The sequence below is a fragment of the Schistocerca nitens genome, chromosome 1 (assembly GCF_023898315.1).
Source record: "Schistocerca nitens isolate TAMUIC-IGC-003100 chromosome 1, iqSchNite1.1, whole genome shotgun sequence".
Classification (NCBI taxonomy): Eukaryota; Metazoa; Arthropoda; class Insecta; order Orthoptera; family Acrididae; genus Schistocerca; species Schistocerca nitens.
This window is the reverse complement of record NC_064614.1, coordinates 1,024,377,627-1,024,393,835: the sequence shown is the minus strand read 5'-3', so window position 1 is coordinate 1,024,393,835 and position 16,209 is coordinate 1,024,377,627. Positions and strand designations below refer to the sequence as shown.

General features: G+C 42.1%; 1 protein-coding gene across 1 annotated transcript in view; it reads left to right on the top strand.

Annotated features, from left to right (window-relative positions):
- LOC126196460 (beta-1,3-glucosyltransferase) overlaps nucleotides 1-16,209 on the top strand; it is a 109,480-nt gene that overhangs the window by 54,153 nt on the left and 39,118 nt on the right. The window contains exons 8-9 of the mRNA XM_049934567.1: nucleotides 1,432-1,567; nucleotides 1,646-1,799. Coding sequence (XP_049790524.1) covers nucleotides 1,432-1,567; nucleotides 1,646-1,799 — 290 coding nt within the window. The remainder of the gene's footprint in view (nucleotides 1-1,431; nucleotides 1,568-1,645; nucleotides 1,800-16,209) is intronic.

Here is a 16,209-nt window from a genome sequence, read left to right as displayed (position 1 = left end):
TTCATCATTCATCAATTTGCTCATGTAATTGGGAAAATGTTATTATTAGAGGAACAGCAGCTGAATAGCTTAGATGTGTTTGGAATAATCAGTGACCATTAATTGAATGAAGTTTTTTATTCAAAATACAGTTATCTCTTCCAAACCAATTGCTCATACGTGGATAGTGCACATTTCACTTATTTTCCATTTTTCCTGGCTTGCATTGTTTTGCTTTCTTGTGTGCACTTGCTGTGTGAAACATACTACTTTGACATGAAAGAAATGATGCAACATACATTACTAACCTATTTGCAGTTGTGTATTAATGCAATGTTGTTTTCCAATGCAGTCTGTATTCTTATGGTGTGACAAGTTTAAACAAAATTGATCAATGCAGTGACAGTGAACAAGCAGTTTCCTACAGGTGTGTTATTGCACTACACCAGAAAATGTGATTTACAGTGTCTCACACAAATGAAACAATACTAATGCTGCATAATAGTGAACTTACCAAATATGTTCATTTAGAACTGGTTGCCCATAAAGTAGAAGACATCTGAATCCATTTTCTTTCATTCATTTTACTATGCAAAAGCTTTTTTTCTAGAAATTTCTTGTGCAGCTATTCATTGGCACTGCCTTTTCCCCCCATCAGCAGAGCACAGGAACACATACATACTAAATTTCTCATCCAGTGCTACTGACTTTATCAATTTTGATGTAATTTGCCAAGGTCTAAGGATGCTGAGGACAAATAGTCACCACTACTAAGCCACAGCAAACAGTTTCTTAGTGATTTGTGCAGTCTCATTTATTTCCAGTCAAGGTAGTATACGTTGTGACTTGCATGTAATCCTTGGTAGAATGTGTGCTAACTCCACTAGTATCCTTTTGGTAATGGTCATTACACTTGTCACAATTGAACACTAAGTTTGTTTGGATTTTCAGACATAGTTCAGAAAACACCATACATGCAACATTACAGAATTGGTCTACGTGTTGGTTTTATGCAGAAAACATTTTTAACAGGGTTACATCTAAGCTCACAAAATCTATGTTTCACACACCACCACCTGTAGAAAATTCAGAAACTAAAGAAACTGCATAAGAAGATCTCATAAGTGGATGTAAACAGCAGAGCCCACAGACTGTGAGTTGAGGAATATCTAAATGTACACATGTAGAAGCTAGCACAGATGAAGTCACTCCCGGTTCCTAGGAGCATTTTATAATTCTTTTTTATACATTGCCTGAGCCTGAAGAAATATGAACAGTTGCATAGACCATAGAGCAATGTGGGCAACTGTATATAACATTAATTATAATATACAGTGTAATGAATTATCATTTGAATTAAGATAAAAGAATGCTTTTCCTGTGTGTAAAATTTAGAAAAAAGATGTTTATCATTGTTCTGAGATTGTGTTTCTTTCCAAAACTCAATTTCAGGGAGATGCTGTTTCAAGAAGTCACATATATTTTGCTATAAAGACTTGCAGCAAGTTCCACAAAGATAGAGTGCCAGTAATTAAGAAAACATGGGGTAAATTTACGGGGTATATGGAATTTTACAGTGATGTAGCAGGTGAGATGAAGTTTTGTCTACTCTATACTGTCTAAACAATACTTGGAGTTAAGAGGCATTATATGTGATGTTCTTCAGATCAGAATATACCCACAATTAATCTTGGAGTACCCAACACAGAAGTTGGCCACTGTGCAAAGACAATGAGTATAATACATAATGTTGCACTTCAGCCTCAAAAGTATCCAACTGTGAAATGGATTGTAATAACAGATGATGATACAATATTGAGGTATGTGTATCCAGATCTTTAGTTTAATTAAAATAGCACTTTGTGGAAAGTGTTTTATTACATAAATTAATTTTGAAATTTTTTAGCATCAAAGTTAATATAAACACAATTTTGCAACTGTGTTTCATATGTTTTACTATTTAATTGTTTCACTACTCATTTGTTACTCTTGCCTCTTATGCAAGGAATTTTGCCAAGCTAGGTATGGTTCTTTTTTCCTCCATCAGTCTTCTAACTGGTTTAGTGTGACTTACCACAAATTTCTATCCTATTCCAACCCCTTAGCTTCCTCTACAGTTTTTACATTGTAGAACCATGGAAATTATTCTGTGATGCCTGAACATGCCCTAACGTCATTTCCTTTCATCTTGTCAGTGTTTTCCATATATTCCTTGTGGCATCCTCCAGAGATTGTGGTGCCACACTAGAATCAGCAGTGCAAATTGATACCACAGACATTAGCGAGGGTTCACTGCAATCTGCAACAGCCAGTGGCAGGCACTCCAGAAGACCACTCAGCATAGCAGCCCTCTCATGCTGAGGACAATATAGTGTCTATTGAGCATGCAAGAGGTCTGCCCCAGTTCCAGACTTCAGCTACACCAGTCAACATCCCCATGAAGGGCAATGGCAGCTAAATGTGGAATTTTGTACTGCGAGAGAACTGTTCGTTAACTAGTGCATCAATTCATGCTTTGCTAGTCAATGGCAGCTGTAAATTACCCTGTTGTGACTCGCTGTTCTTTCAAAGTGCCGCCTTGCAGTTACGCGCGTCCTCTACATGCGGCGCTGACTGCCAGCCATGCAGCAGCAGAGCCACCTAAGCGGCCAGCCATCCAGCGGCCGCTAGACTTGGACTCAGTTATGATTTGACTGTTAAAGTGCACACACGTCTTACTCTGTTTACTTGATCTGTGACTTTCATATATTGCGTCTTCCTTGAAATATTTTTGTTTAACATGAAGTTATTACAATTGGCGACGAGGTAGTGATTTTTATTTCCCATCGTTGACCCACATGTTTCCATGGCTACTTTAGAGCAACTATTGCAAGGTCTTATAGAACAGCAAACGCTTCTCACAAATGCGATTTGTGATTTCGTCGCGGCGTCAAATGTAGGGTGTCTCTCGTCATTGTCTCTACCTACTTTTCCTCCTTACGACGAGACGGCAGAAGACTGGTCGGATTACGAAAAATGTCTTCGACAGCACTTCTTGGCATTTCATGTCATGGACGAACAAACATGTAAGTCTCTGTTCCTTTCATGGATTTCACCTCAAATGTATCGGTTGTTGTCGCAATTGGCTCCTTTGAAAGATCCTGCGTCTTTGTCCTTTGCTGAAATGTGCTCACTTCTGTCCGTCTACTTTCAAAAGCAAACGTATATGGTAGCCTCTCGTGTTGCCTTTTATCGTTGTCAAAAACAACCGAATCAATCCTATCGCACTTGGGATGCTGAACTTCACGGCCTCAGTAGAAAGAGTCAATTTGTTACTGACGTTCACAAAGCATCCTACTCCGATTCCATGGTACGGGATGCTATTATCCGATCGGCGCCCGACGAAGAAGTTAGGCAACGTGCCCTTCAGTTGGCAAATCCAACTCTAGATGAAGTCCTATCCATCGCTCAGTCTTTTGAAATTTCTCGTGTCGCTGGGGCGCAAATAGAGGCATGGGGTGACGTCAGGGAAATACAACCTCTGTGCGATGTTGACGAAGCGTGTGGTGTGTCCCCGCCGGCCGACGTGGCCACAGTATGCTCCCAAGTGCAGCCTCGGCCTAACCATAAACAAACCTCTAAGAAACTGCAGAAAAACCCACGGCAACTTTCTTCATGTCCGCGGTGTTTTACGAAACATTCACGAGAAGATTGTCCACAACGTTGGGCCATGTGTCACAAATGCAAAAAAAAGGATCATGTGTCATCCGTTTGCAAATTCGACCACATACATGATGTTCATGAACATGACGCTGATTCTGATTCTGTGTTGTCTGTCAATTGTACTTCTTCCCTTTCAGGGAAGTTATTCCTCACTGTCCAAATACTTGGTCGAGATGTTCGCATGCTGGTGGATACTGGTTCTGCTGCCACTATCATCACTTCTCAGATGTATCTTCAGTTGGGTTCTCCAATCCTGTCACCTGTACCTAGGCAATTACGGACTTACAATAAACAGAAGATTTCTCTCTTGGGACAATTTGATGCTGAGGTGTCTTACAAATCTGTCATTCACACTGTTCCCATATTTGTAGTCGACCATAGTAACGCGGAGAATCTGTTTGGTTTCGATGCCTTTCACGTTTTTGGGTTCTCCATAGATGACTCTGTCAATATCGTCTCTGATGCTATTCCTTATGCTCAGTTGGATTCCTTGTCGACGACATTTTCGTCCCTTTTTTCTCTTGGGTTAGGCCGTGCAAACGACTTTGAAGCTCATATCACGCTCAAACCCACTGCTTGGCCTAAGTTTTTTCGGGCTCGGCCCATTCCTGAGGCCCTTCGTGATCAGGTCAAACGGGAGCTTGATTGTCTCACTACTTCAGGGGTCTTGCTTCCTGTCACTTCCAGTGAGTGGTCCTCTCCTGTCGTTGTCGTTGCTAAGCCAAATGGTGATATTTGTCTCTGCAGCAATTTGAAAGCCACTGTAAATGCTCAATGCCTTATCGACACTTACCCTATGCCTCAACCTGAAGAATTCTTCACTAAACTTGCTGGAGGCCAGTATTTTTCTAAACTTGACCTGTCAAAAGCTTATCATCAACTTCCTCTCGACACTGCTTCCTGGCAGTTTCTGGTCCTTAACATGCCTTTCGGCCTCTATCAATACCAATGATTGCCATTCAGGGTTGCCAGTGCCCCTGCTCTATTTCAGCAATTCTTGGAACAATTATTGCTCACTGTCCCTGGGTGTATAAATCACCAGGATGACATTGTTGTCACTAGCTCCACCGCTGACGAACATCTTCTAAATCTCCGCACACTTTTTCATGTCTTACAGACTGCCGGTCTTAAGTGTAATCTTCAGAAATCAAAATTTTTTCAGGCATCTATCACGTACTTGGGGTTTCAACTCTCTGGGGATGGTATTCATCCGCTTGAGCAAACTGTCGCTGTGATCGATGCCTTCCTTGCCCTACATCTGTTAAGGAACTGCAGGCCTTCTTGGGGAAAATAGCATACTATCACAAGTTTTTACCGTCTGCTGCTTCGGTGGCTCAGCCGTTGCATCGCCTGTTGCATAAAAACGAGCCTTTTCACTGGTCCGCGTCATCTGATGCGGCTTTCCAGAAACTGAAGACTATGCTGAAACAGGGCCCCTGCCTGGCTACTTATCAACCTGGCCAACATCTTGTTCTTGCCACGGACGCCTCTCAATATGGGATCGGTGCAGTCCTTGCGCACTGTTTTGCTGATGGTTCTGAACAACCCATTGCTTATGCCTCCAAAATGCTCACGGATGCCGAACAAAAGTATTCTCAAATTGAAAAGGAAGCTTTGGCCATTATTTATGCTCTTCATAAGTTTGATGTTTTACTCTATGGATACAAATTTCACCTTGTTATGGATCACAAACCACTTGTTTCCTTGTTTCGTCCATCAACGTCACTTCCCTACAAGGCTGCACACTGCCTCCAGCGTTGGGCACTTTACTTGTCTCGTTTCAATTATGAGATTCATTTCCAGTCGACGGCTCAACACGCGAATGCTGATGTACTGTCTCGCCTTCCCATGGGTCCTGATCTGGCATTCGATAGGGACGAATTTTTGTGTTTCGACCTGGATGTTGCTGAGCAACAGGTTGTGAACGGGTTCCCCATCACCGGGGACCGGCTGGCGGCTGCTACAGGTTTTGACCCTACCCTCTCCCGGGTTTTACGCTGTATTCAGAAGGGTTGGCCAGATCGTCCAACCGCTAAGGCTTCTGATCCATTGTGGAACTACTACTCTAGCCTCATGGCTAGGGATGGTATTATCCTCCTATCCACCAAAAAAGCTTCGCCGCGTGTTGTGGTACCGGCGTCTTTGCGTGCTTCGGTCTTGTGCCTCGTTCAGAAAGGGCAGTGGGATGTCTCTCACACAAAATCTCTGGCGCGCTGTCATGTGTACTGGCCTGGCATCGACTCTGAAATCACACACATGGTCGTTGCTTGCAGCCCTTGTGCGTCGCAGGCCACCGCCCCAAAGTCATCTTTGTCATCGTGGCCTTCGCCTGAGAAGCCCTCGGAGCGTATTCATGCTGACTTTGCAGGGCCTTTTTTAGGTACTTATTGGCTTTTCATTATTGACACCTACTCTAACTTTCCTTTCATTGTCTGTTGTACGTTGCCTGCCACCGCGGCAACCACCAATGCTCTAGCTCGCATTTTCTCTTTGGAAGGCCTTCCCTCTACTCTTGTTACTGATAATGGTCCGCAATTTGCCTCTTCTGATTTTGTGGATTTTTGTGCCCGTCACGGTGTCATGCATGTCACGGCCCCTCCGTTCCATCCACAGTCAAACGGTGAGGCTGAACGACTGGTCTGCACATTTAAGTCTCAGATGAGGAACTCCTGACTTCTTCTGCAGATGATGCGCTTCTCCAATTTCGAGCTTCTTACCGTTTCACCCCCATGGGCGACCACAGCCCGGCTGAGCTCTTACATGGCCGACAGCCCCGCACGCTACTTCATCTTCTGCGGCCTTCACCTCACAGCCGCGGGTGCCTTCGCTTGGCCGGTTCACCACCGCCGACCTTGTATGGGTACGGGGACGGGGATATGGCAGACAGCCAAAATGGAGTCCTGGCCGCATCTTACGACACTGTGGCCGATGCCTGTATGCAATCCAGATGGACACAGATGTTGCAGTGCGTCATTCGGACCAGTTTCGGCCTCGTGTGCCAGCAACGCCTGTTCTGGGTGCCGCTACACCACCTTCAGCTCTACCTGATGCTCGGGATACTTGAATCTCTCATTACTCAAAACGCAGTCCTCTCACCATCATATCGGTGCCAGCATAACAACCGGACTTGCTGCAACGGGCAGATCGGTGCACCGGGCCCCAGCAGATTCAGCCCCCACGTTTCCTGTCATCTTGACCTGTTATCGTCGGGGACACTTCCGTCCATTCGGGAAGCCTCCTCCTCGAGACTTGACGGCCAGTCAAACTACAGCTATGGGCGTTAGCAATCTACAGGCCACCTCCATCAAGACCTGTGCAAAAAATTCAAAGGGGGGAAAAGTGTTGTGACTCGCCGATCTTTCAAAGTGCCGCCACACAGTTATGCGCATCCTCTACATGCAGCACTGTATGCAAGCCATGCAGCAGCAGAGCCACCTAAGCGGCCAGCCAGCCAGTGGCTGCTAGACTTGGACTCACTTATGATTTGACTGTTAAAGTGTACACACGTCTTACTCTGTTTACTTGATCTGTGACTTTCATGTATTGTGTCTTCCTTGAAATATATTTGTTCAACTTGAAGTTATTACATACCCAGTACTATTTTGGGAAAGAACTGTGTTGAGTTAAGTAAATTTTTCTATTGTTTATGTAATAAAGTGAGCTAATACTTAATTTATTCTAGTTTCATGTCTTCTGCTAGAGGAATTAAAGAACCCATAGTTATGGCTGGACAATGTAGTTCTGTCTGGTCGCATCATTCCTTTCTTTTCTGATTCAGTGGAGAACCACCTCAATCCTTACATGATTAGTCCACCTACTTTTCTGCATTCTTCTGTAACACATCATCATAAAAGATTCAATTCTCGTCTGTTGTGGTTTTCCCACAGTCCACGTTTCACTACCATATGATGCTGTGCTCCAAAAGTACATTCTCAGAAATTTCTTCCTCAAATGAAGGCCTATGTTTGATACCGTAGACTTCTCTTGGCCAGGAATATCCTTAATGCCAGTACTAGTCTGCTTTTTATGTCCTTCTTGCTCTGTCCATCATGGGTTATTTTGCAGTCTAGATAGCAGAATTGCTTGATTTTTTTCTACTTCACGATCACCAAATCTGATGTTAAGTTTCTTGCTGTTTTCATTTCTTCTTCCTCTCATTACTTTTGTCTTTCTTTGATTTTTCTCTCAATTTATGTTCTGTACCCTTTAGACTGTTCATGCCCTTCAACAGATCCTGTATTCTTCTTCACTTTCACTGAGAATAGCAATGTCATCAACTAATCTTATCATTGATATCCTTTCACCCTGATTTTTGATCCCACACTTGAATCTCTCTTTTTATGTCACTCATTGCTTTCTCAATGTATAGACTGAACAGTATGAGTGAAAGACTGCACCCTTTGGGAACCCCTTCTCAATCTGATCACTTCATCTTAGGTCTTCCAATCTTTCTTGTACATATTACATATTACCCATCTTTCCTTATAGCTTACTCCTATTTTTTCCAGTATTTCAAACATCTTGCACCATTTTACATTGTCAAACACTTGAAGCCATGTTGACAAATCCTATGAGTGTGTCTTTATTTTTCTTTAGTCTTGCTTCCATTATCAAGTGCAATGTCAGGACTGCCTCACTGGAAGCGTTACCTTTCCTAAAGCGAAACTGATCATCATCTAATTAATTTCTTTTCCAGTCTTCTGTGTATTATTCTTGCCAACAACATGGATACATGAGCTGTTAAGCTGATTGCGTGATAGTACTCACACCTAACTGCCCTTGCTAGTCTATGAAATTATGTGGATGATATTTTTCCAAAAGTCTCATATGTACTATACATCAACTTGAATAGTTGTTTGGTTCCGACTTTCCTTAATGTTTTTAGAAATTCTGATGGAATTCTTTGTGTTATGTATTAGGTACAATATTCTGAGAGCAGTATACTGAGTTACAATGTTCTTTACATATGCCATTATAATACTGTACAATATTACAAATATCCTTGAGACACTCTATGGCTGAGTCAGAGAGTCTTTGTATGTTCTTCAGATCATTGTTACCTCCCTAATACCCATGTTTGTCTTTCAAACATCGGTGATTGCTCTGTTTAGAGACATCCATTTCTCTTCAACTGAACTGCATACTACAGCAGTCCTTATCACAGTATCCACATCTTTAGTGAACTTCAAATGTATCTCATCATCCCTTAGAACTTTAGTACCTACTTCCTTCCTCACTTACTCTTCCGCATAATTCTCATGATCTTCAGTCTACTCTTCAGCATTACTAAATTGTGATCTGAGTTTATATCTGCCCTTGGGTACACCTTACAATCCAGAATCTGATTTCACAATCTCTGTCTGACAATGATGTAATCCAACTGGAATCATCCCAATCTTCAAGTCTTTTCCAAGTATATCTGCTCCTCTTGTGATTATTGAATAGTGTATTTGCTATAACCAACTGAAATTTATTGTAAAACTCAATTGATCTTCCTCCTCTTTCATTTCTGATGCTGTTGTTGTTGTGGTCTTCAGTCCAGAGACTGGTTTGATGCGGTTCTCCATGCTTCTCTATCCTGCCCAGGCTTCTTCATCTCTGAGTAATTACTGCAGCCTACATTCCTACTACAAAGCATATATTCTCCTGTAAATCTTTCTTCTATTTCTTCCCCTAAAATTGCATTCCAATCCTCCAAGATTATTAGATTATCATTTCCCTTTACATATATGTATTACCTATTCAATATCCTCAAATACATTTTGTCTGCCTTCATCTTCAGCTTGCAACATTGGCACGTATACTTGAACTATTGTTTGTTTGCTGTCAAATATGATGAGAACAACTCTATCACTGAACTGTTCACAGTAACTCATTCTCTAACCTACCTTCCCATTCCCAATGATTCCCACTTCTGTTATACTGTTTTCTGCTGCTGTTGATATTACCCTATATTTGTCTTGCCAGAAGTCCATGTCTTCTTACCATTTAGGTTCACTGACTCGCACTGTATCTAAATTGTGCATTTTGCTTTTCAGATTTTTTAACTTCCTACTACATTCAGACTTCTGACATTCCATACCCCAACTCATAGAACATTATCCTTTCATTGTTTATTCAATATTTTTTTCATGGTCACCTCCCACTTGACAGTGACCTCCTGGATATCTGAATTGTGGTCTAATCTGGAATCTTGTGTCAATCATCATGGAACTTTTTTCATTTATAGGCCACATACCCTGTGGATATGTTATTTGTCTTTAATACAGTGGTTTCCATTGCCTTCTGCATCGTCATACTGTTGATCATTGCCAATTATTTTGCCTTGTAGGGGCAGTTTTCCTCCCCAAGGGCAAGAGAATGCCTTGAACCTTTGCAGCTCCTCTGCCCTTCGACAAGGTTGTTGAATCTTTAGCCATCAACCCATGGCATTTTGGTTACTAGTCAAATGTGCTACACCTAGACAACAGGCCTTAGGTAGCCATAAAAACTATCTGTATTAGCAATATAGAAATGTTAATTGGAAGTTCTTGGTGGAAAGTAACACCTCACTGAATAATTTAGGGGCTGAGTCATCAATATGCACATAAATAAGACTTCCTTTGCAGTTGGTTCTTGGGGTGATTGGATACCTCAATGAGGGGTTTGGAGCCTTCAGACAAATCCAGAAGGCACTTCTAAGAGTATGACACACATTTTGCTAGAATTATTCCCACTACTAACCAACAATTAGCTTTCAGGCCTCACAGAGTGATCACTGAGAGGAGTGGTTTGGTCTTTAACTCCACTGTCCTCAAGGAGGAGATGTATTTTACTGTCCACAATATGTGACACATCATGAAACCCAGATAAAATTTCATGACATGTTTTGATATCTTATGGTAAGGCCTCAGCTGTTGCCGGCTACACACCTCCAGAGCAGCAAGTTACACATCTGGCTTTTCCTGTTTCCTTAGTAGTATATTTCATAAATCTCATGCACGTTTTTCTGTTTAAGAGATTTAATCTTGTTGTTTTTAATTGTAAATGTAAATTCAGGCAGTCTGTAGTGTAATTTCCATTTCTTCTGAACAGCAAGTTATACAGCTCATTAAACCATCAGAGTCCATTGATGACACATTAGGTGGGTATCAAGTTGCATATTTAGGTTTCTCTCTGCTTTTATAGTTTACTTTTTCAGTTAGTTTTGCTAGGACTGGTAGGATGTGTGAATGGTGTGTGTGGACATAGGAGCTGGCCACGGTCCATGAACATCTGAATGTGCGTTTGGCTATGGTCATCCACCTTGAGGTTGCTGCCTCAGGGTGTACAGTGGCAGAGAATTTGGCACGTCACATGAGACACCTCAGGCGTTGCACGTTTTTCTCAGGTGCTCTGTTGCTGAGGCACCTCGTAGAGTACCCAGCATGGTTGGTAATGCATTTGTTTGCTCAGAGTGGAGGATCAGTGTGGAGACTAATGGTCTGGCATTGCTTGTTCAGTGTGAGAGTGAAAAGTTTGCCTTTTCTTCATCAGTGTCCAAGCAGGCACGCATGGGCAAGAGTGTGTTAGTTATTGGAAGCTCTAACATTACATGTGCTATGGAGCCCCTAAGGGAGTTAGCATTCAGTGTTGGAAAGAAAGCCAATGTGCAACTCTTATACATGCCGGGAGGCCTCATCTGAGATATGGTGGAGGCCTTGCCTGCAGCTCTCAAGAATCCAGGATGCAGTTTTATGCAAGTTGTGGCCCACATCAGCACCTGTCACGTGGGTGCTGAGGCCATCCTCAGTCCATACAGGTTGCTAATGGAAGTGGTGAAGGCTGCTGGCTTCACACAGGGGTTCAAGCGGTGCTCACATTTTGCAGCATTGTTCCCAGAGTTGATCAGGGTAGTTTGGTTTGGAGCCAAATGGAGGTCTCAATCAAAGGTTTTGTCAACTCTTTGATGGTCTTGGCAGCAGAATTCTGGACCTGCGTTGTGTGGGGAATTGTAGGATTCCCTTGAAAGGCAAAGGGTGCACTACACAAAGGAACTGGCTTCTCAAGTAGCAGAGTATTTGTGGAATGCATATGGTTTTTTTAGACTAGACAGTAGTTTGAGTTACTCTAATAAACAATCACTGGACAGTGCACAGATAGCAAAATCACACTGTGTTCAGAGTAAAGGCACTTTGACTGTCAAAATTTTATCAGTAAATTATCAAAGTATTCATAACAAAGTTCCTGAATTTGCAGCCCTCCAGGAAACTTCTCATACTCAAATTATTCTTGGCAGCAGGGGCTGGCTGAAACCTGAAGTGGAAAGCTCTGAGATATTTAGTGAGTCAGTCAGGGAATGTATATTGAAAAGACGGATTTGACACTGTAGGAGGGGGAGTGTTCATTGCACTCACTCCGTCTTCAGGCCACAAGCGGCCTACCAGGACCATCCGACCGCCGTGTCATCCTCAGTGGAGGCTGCGGATAGGAGGGGCGTGGGGTCAGCACACCGCTCTCACGGGCATTATGGTGGTATTCTTGACCAAAACCACTACTATTCGGTCGAGTAGCTCCTCAATTGGCATCACGAGGCTGAGTGCACCCCGAAAAATGGCAACAGCGCATGGCGGCCTGGATGGTCACCCGTCCAAGTGCCGACCATTCCCGAGAGCGCTTAACTTCGATGATCTCACAGGAACCAGTGTATCCACTGCGGCAAGGCCGTTGGTGTTCATTGCAGGTGACAAAAATACTGTTGCTCTTGAGTTTGAATTTGATTGTGACAGTAAAGTTTATTGGTCATATATAACAGGTCTAGATGCAATCAAGTTAATTGTTGGATGTTGTTACCAGACACTCGATTTTGCTGAGACAACTTTAGAGTCATTCAAAGAAAGTCTATGGTCAGTAGTGTGCAAATACCCAGATCATGCATTACTAGTTGGAGGTGACTTTAGCCTGCTGAATATAGGCTGGGACATCTGTGGGTTCATTATAGGGGGTAGAGATAGAGAGTCTTGTGAAATACTTTTGGACACTTTTCTGAAAGCTGTCATGATCAGCTTGTTTGACAGCCCACATGCAAGAGCTTGTAGCTTCAGACAGCCTGACCTTATGGATGGCATCGGTATGGAGATGGGGGTTAGTGATCACGATGTCACCATAGTGATTGTGGTTACTAAAGTAAATAAGTCATTCAAGAACGTTAGGAGAGTATTTCTGCCCGAAAGAGAGGATTAGCAGTTGTTAACATCTCACTTACATCATTTGGTTCCAGTAGAGGGGTGTAGAGGAAATATGGGCAAAGTGTAAATAGATTGTAAATCATGCTCTTGAAAAAGACTGTTCCTAGCAAGTGGATTAAAGATGGGAAAGATCCACTGTGGTTTAACAACCAGATGTGGAAAGTGGTGAGGGAGCAAAAGCTGTTGCACTCTGGGTTCAAAAGAGAACGTGCAAATGATACAGGCAAAGGTTGACAGAGATTTGCACATCTGTAAAAAGATCTTTGCACGAAGCACACAACTATAACTACTACCATCATACCTTAGCAAAAGATCTTTGAACAAGATAATAGTGTTGCTCAAACGCAAGCTTCAAATTTGACCATCTTTACAATTTTATTAATGGTCTAATATCTATGGTAAGGAGCTTGGTGTAATAGTTTTTGCTGACTGACGAGTTTTCAATTTTCTCCTATTCCAGCCCCATGACAACCACAGGCCAGCAGGCCAGTTGAAATTGATAATTTGTAGGCTGAAGAGGGGCAGCAGCCTTTTCAGTAGTTGCAAGGGCAACAGTCTGGATGGTTGACTGATCTGGCCTTGTAACACTAACCAAAACGGCCTTGCTGTGCTGGTACTGCGAACGGCTGAAAGCAAGGGGAAACTACGGCCGTAATTTTTCCCGAGGGCATGCAGCTTTACTGTATGGATAAATGATGATGGCGTCCTCTTGGGTCAAATATTCTGGAGGTAAAATAGTCCCCCATTCGGATTTCCGGGCGGGGACTACTCAGGAGAACGTCGTTATAAGGAGAAAGAAAACTGGTTTTCTTCGGATCGGAGCATGGAATGTGAGATCCCTTAATCGGGCAGGTAGGTTAGAAAATTTAAAAATGGAAATGGATAGGTTAAAGTTGGATATAGTAGGAATTAGTGAAGTTTGGTGGCAGGAGGAACAAGACTTTTGGTCAGGTGAATACAGGGTTATAAATACAAAATCAAATAGGGGTAATGCAGGAGTAGGTTTAATAATGAATAAAACAATAGGAATGCGGGTAAGCTACTACAAACAGCATAGCGAACGCATTGTTGTGGCCAAGATAGACACAAAGCCCACGCCTACGACAGTAGTACAAGTCTATATGCCAACTAGCTCTGCAGATGATGAAGAAATTGAAGAAATGTATGATGAAATAAAAGAAATTTTTCAGATAGTGAAGGGAGACGAAAATTTAATAGTCATGGGTGACTGGAATTCGGTAGTAGGAAAAGGGAGAGAAGGAAATGTAGTAGGTGAATATGGATTGGGGGTAAGAAACGAAAGAGGAAGCCGCCTGGTAGAATTTTGCACAGAGCACAACTTAATCATAGCTAACACTTGGTTTAAGAATCATGAAAGAAGGTTGTATACATGGAAGAACCCTGGAGATACTAAAAGGTTTCAGATAGATTATATAATGGTAAGACAGAGATTTAGGAACCAGGTTTTAAATTGTAAGACATTTCCAGGGGCAGATGTGGACTCTGACCACAATCTATTGGTTATGAACTGTAGTTTAAAACTGAAAAAACTGCAAAAAGGTGGGCATTTAAGGAGATGGGACCTGGATAAACTGACTAAACCAGAGGTTGTACAGAGTTTCAGGGAGAGCATAAGGGAACAATTGACAAGAATGGGGGAAAGAAATACAGTAGAAGAAGAATGGGTAGCTTTGAGGGATGAAGTAGTGAAGGTAGCAGAGGACCAAGTAGGTAAAACGACGAGGGCTAGTAGAAATCCTGGGGTGACAGAAGAAATATTGAATTTAATTGACGAAAGGAGAAAATATAAAAAATGCAGTAAATGAAGCAGGCAGAAAGGAATACAAACGTCTCAAAAATAAGATCGACAGGAAGTGCAGAATGGCTAAGCAGGCATGGGTAGAGGACAAATGTAAGGATGTAAAGGCTTATCTCACTAGGGGTAAGATAGATACAGCCTACAGGAAAATTAAAGAGACCTTTGGAGAAAAGAGAACGACTTGTATGAATATCAAGAGCTCAGATGGGAAACCAGTTCTAAGCAAAGACGGGAAAGCAGAAAGGTGGAAGGAGTATATAGAGGGTCTATACGAGGGCAATGTACTTGAGGGCAATTTTATAGAAATGGAAGAGGATGTAGATGAAGATGAAATGGGAGATACGATACTGCGTGAAGAGTTTGATAGAGCACTGAAAGACCTAAGTCGAAACAAGGCCCCGGGAGTAGACAACATTCCTTTAGAACTACTGACAGCCTTGGGAGAGCCAGTCCTGACAAAACTCTACCATCTGGTGAGCAAGATGTATGAGACAGGCGAAATACCCTCAGACTTCAAGAAGAATATAATAATTCCAATCCCAAAGAAAGCAGGTGTTGATAGATGTGAAAATTACCGAACTATCAGTTTAATAAGTCACAGCTGCAAAATACTAACTCAAACTCTTTACAGACGAATGGAAAAACTGGTAGAAGCTGACCTCGAGGAAGATCAGTTTGGATTCTGTAGAAATATTGGAACACGTGAGGCAATACTGACCCTACGACTTATTTTAGAAGCTAGATTAAGAAAGGCAAACCTACATTTCTAGCATTTGTAGACTTAGAGAAAGCTTTTGGCAATGTTGACTGGAATACTCTCTTTCAAATTCTAAAGGTGGCAGGGGTAAAATACAGGGAGCGAAAGGCTATTTACAATTTGTACAGAAACCAGATGGAAGTTATAAGAGTCGAGGGGCATGAAAGGGAAACAGTGGTTGGGAAGGGAGTGAGACAGGGTTGTAGCCTCTCCCCAATGTTGTTCAATCTGTATATTGAGCAAGCAGTAAAGGAAACAAAAGAAAAATTCAGAGTAGGTATTAAAATCCATGGAGAAGAAATAAACACTTTGAGGTTCACCGATGACATTGTAATTCTGTCAGAGACTGCAAAGGACTTGGAAGAGCAGTTGAACAGAATGGACAGTGTCTTGAAAGGAGGGTATAAGATGAACATCAACAAAAGCAAAACGAGGATAATGGAATGTGGTTGAATTAAGTCAAGTGATGCTGAGGGAATTAGATTAGGAAATGAGACACTTAAAGTAGTAAAGGAGTTTTGCTATTTGGGGAGCAAAATAATTGATGATGGTCGAAGTAGAGAGGATATAAAATGTAGACTGGCAGTGGCAAGGAAAGCGTTTCTGAAGAAGAGAAATTTGTTAACATCGAGTATAGATTTAAGTTTCAGGAAGTCTTTTCTGAAAGTATTTGTATGGAGTGTAGCCATGTATGGAAGTGAAACAAACATGGACGGCAAATAGTTTGGACAAGAAGAGAATAGAAG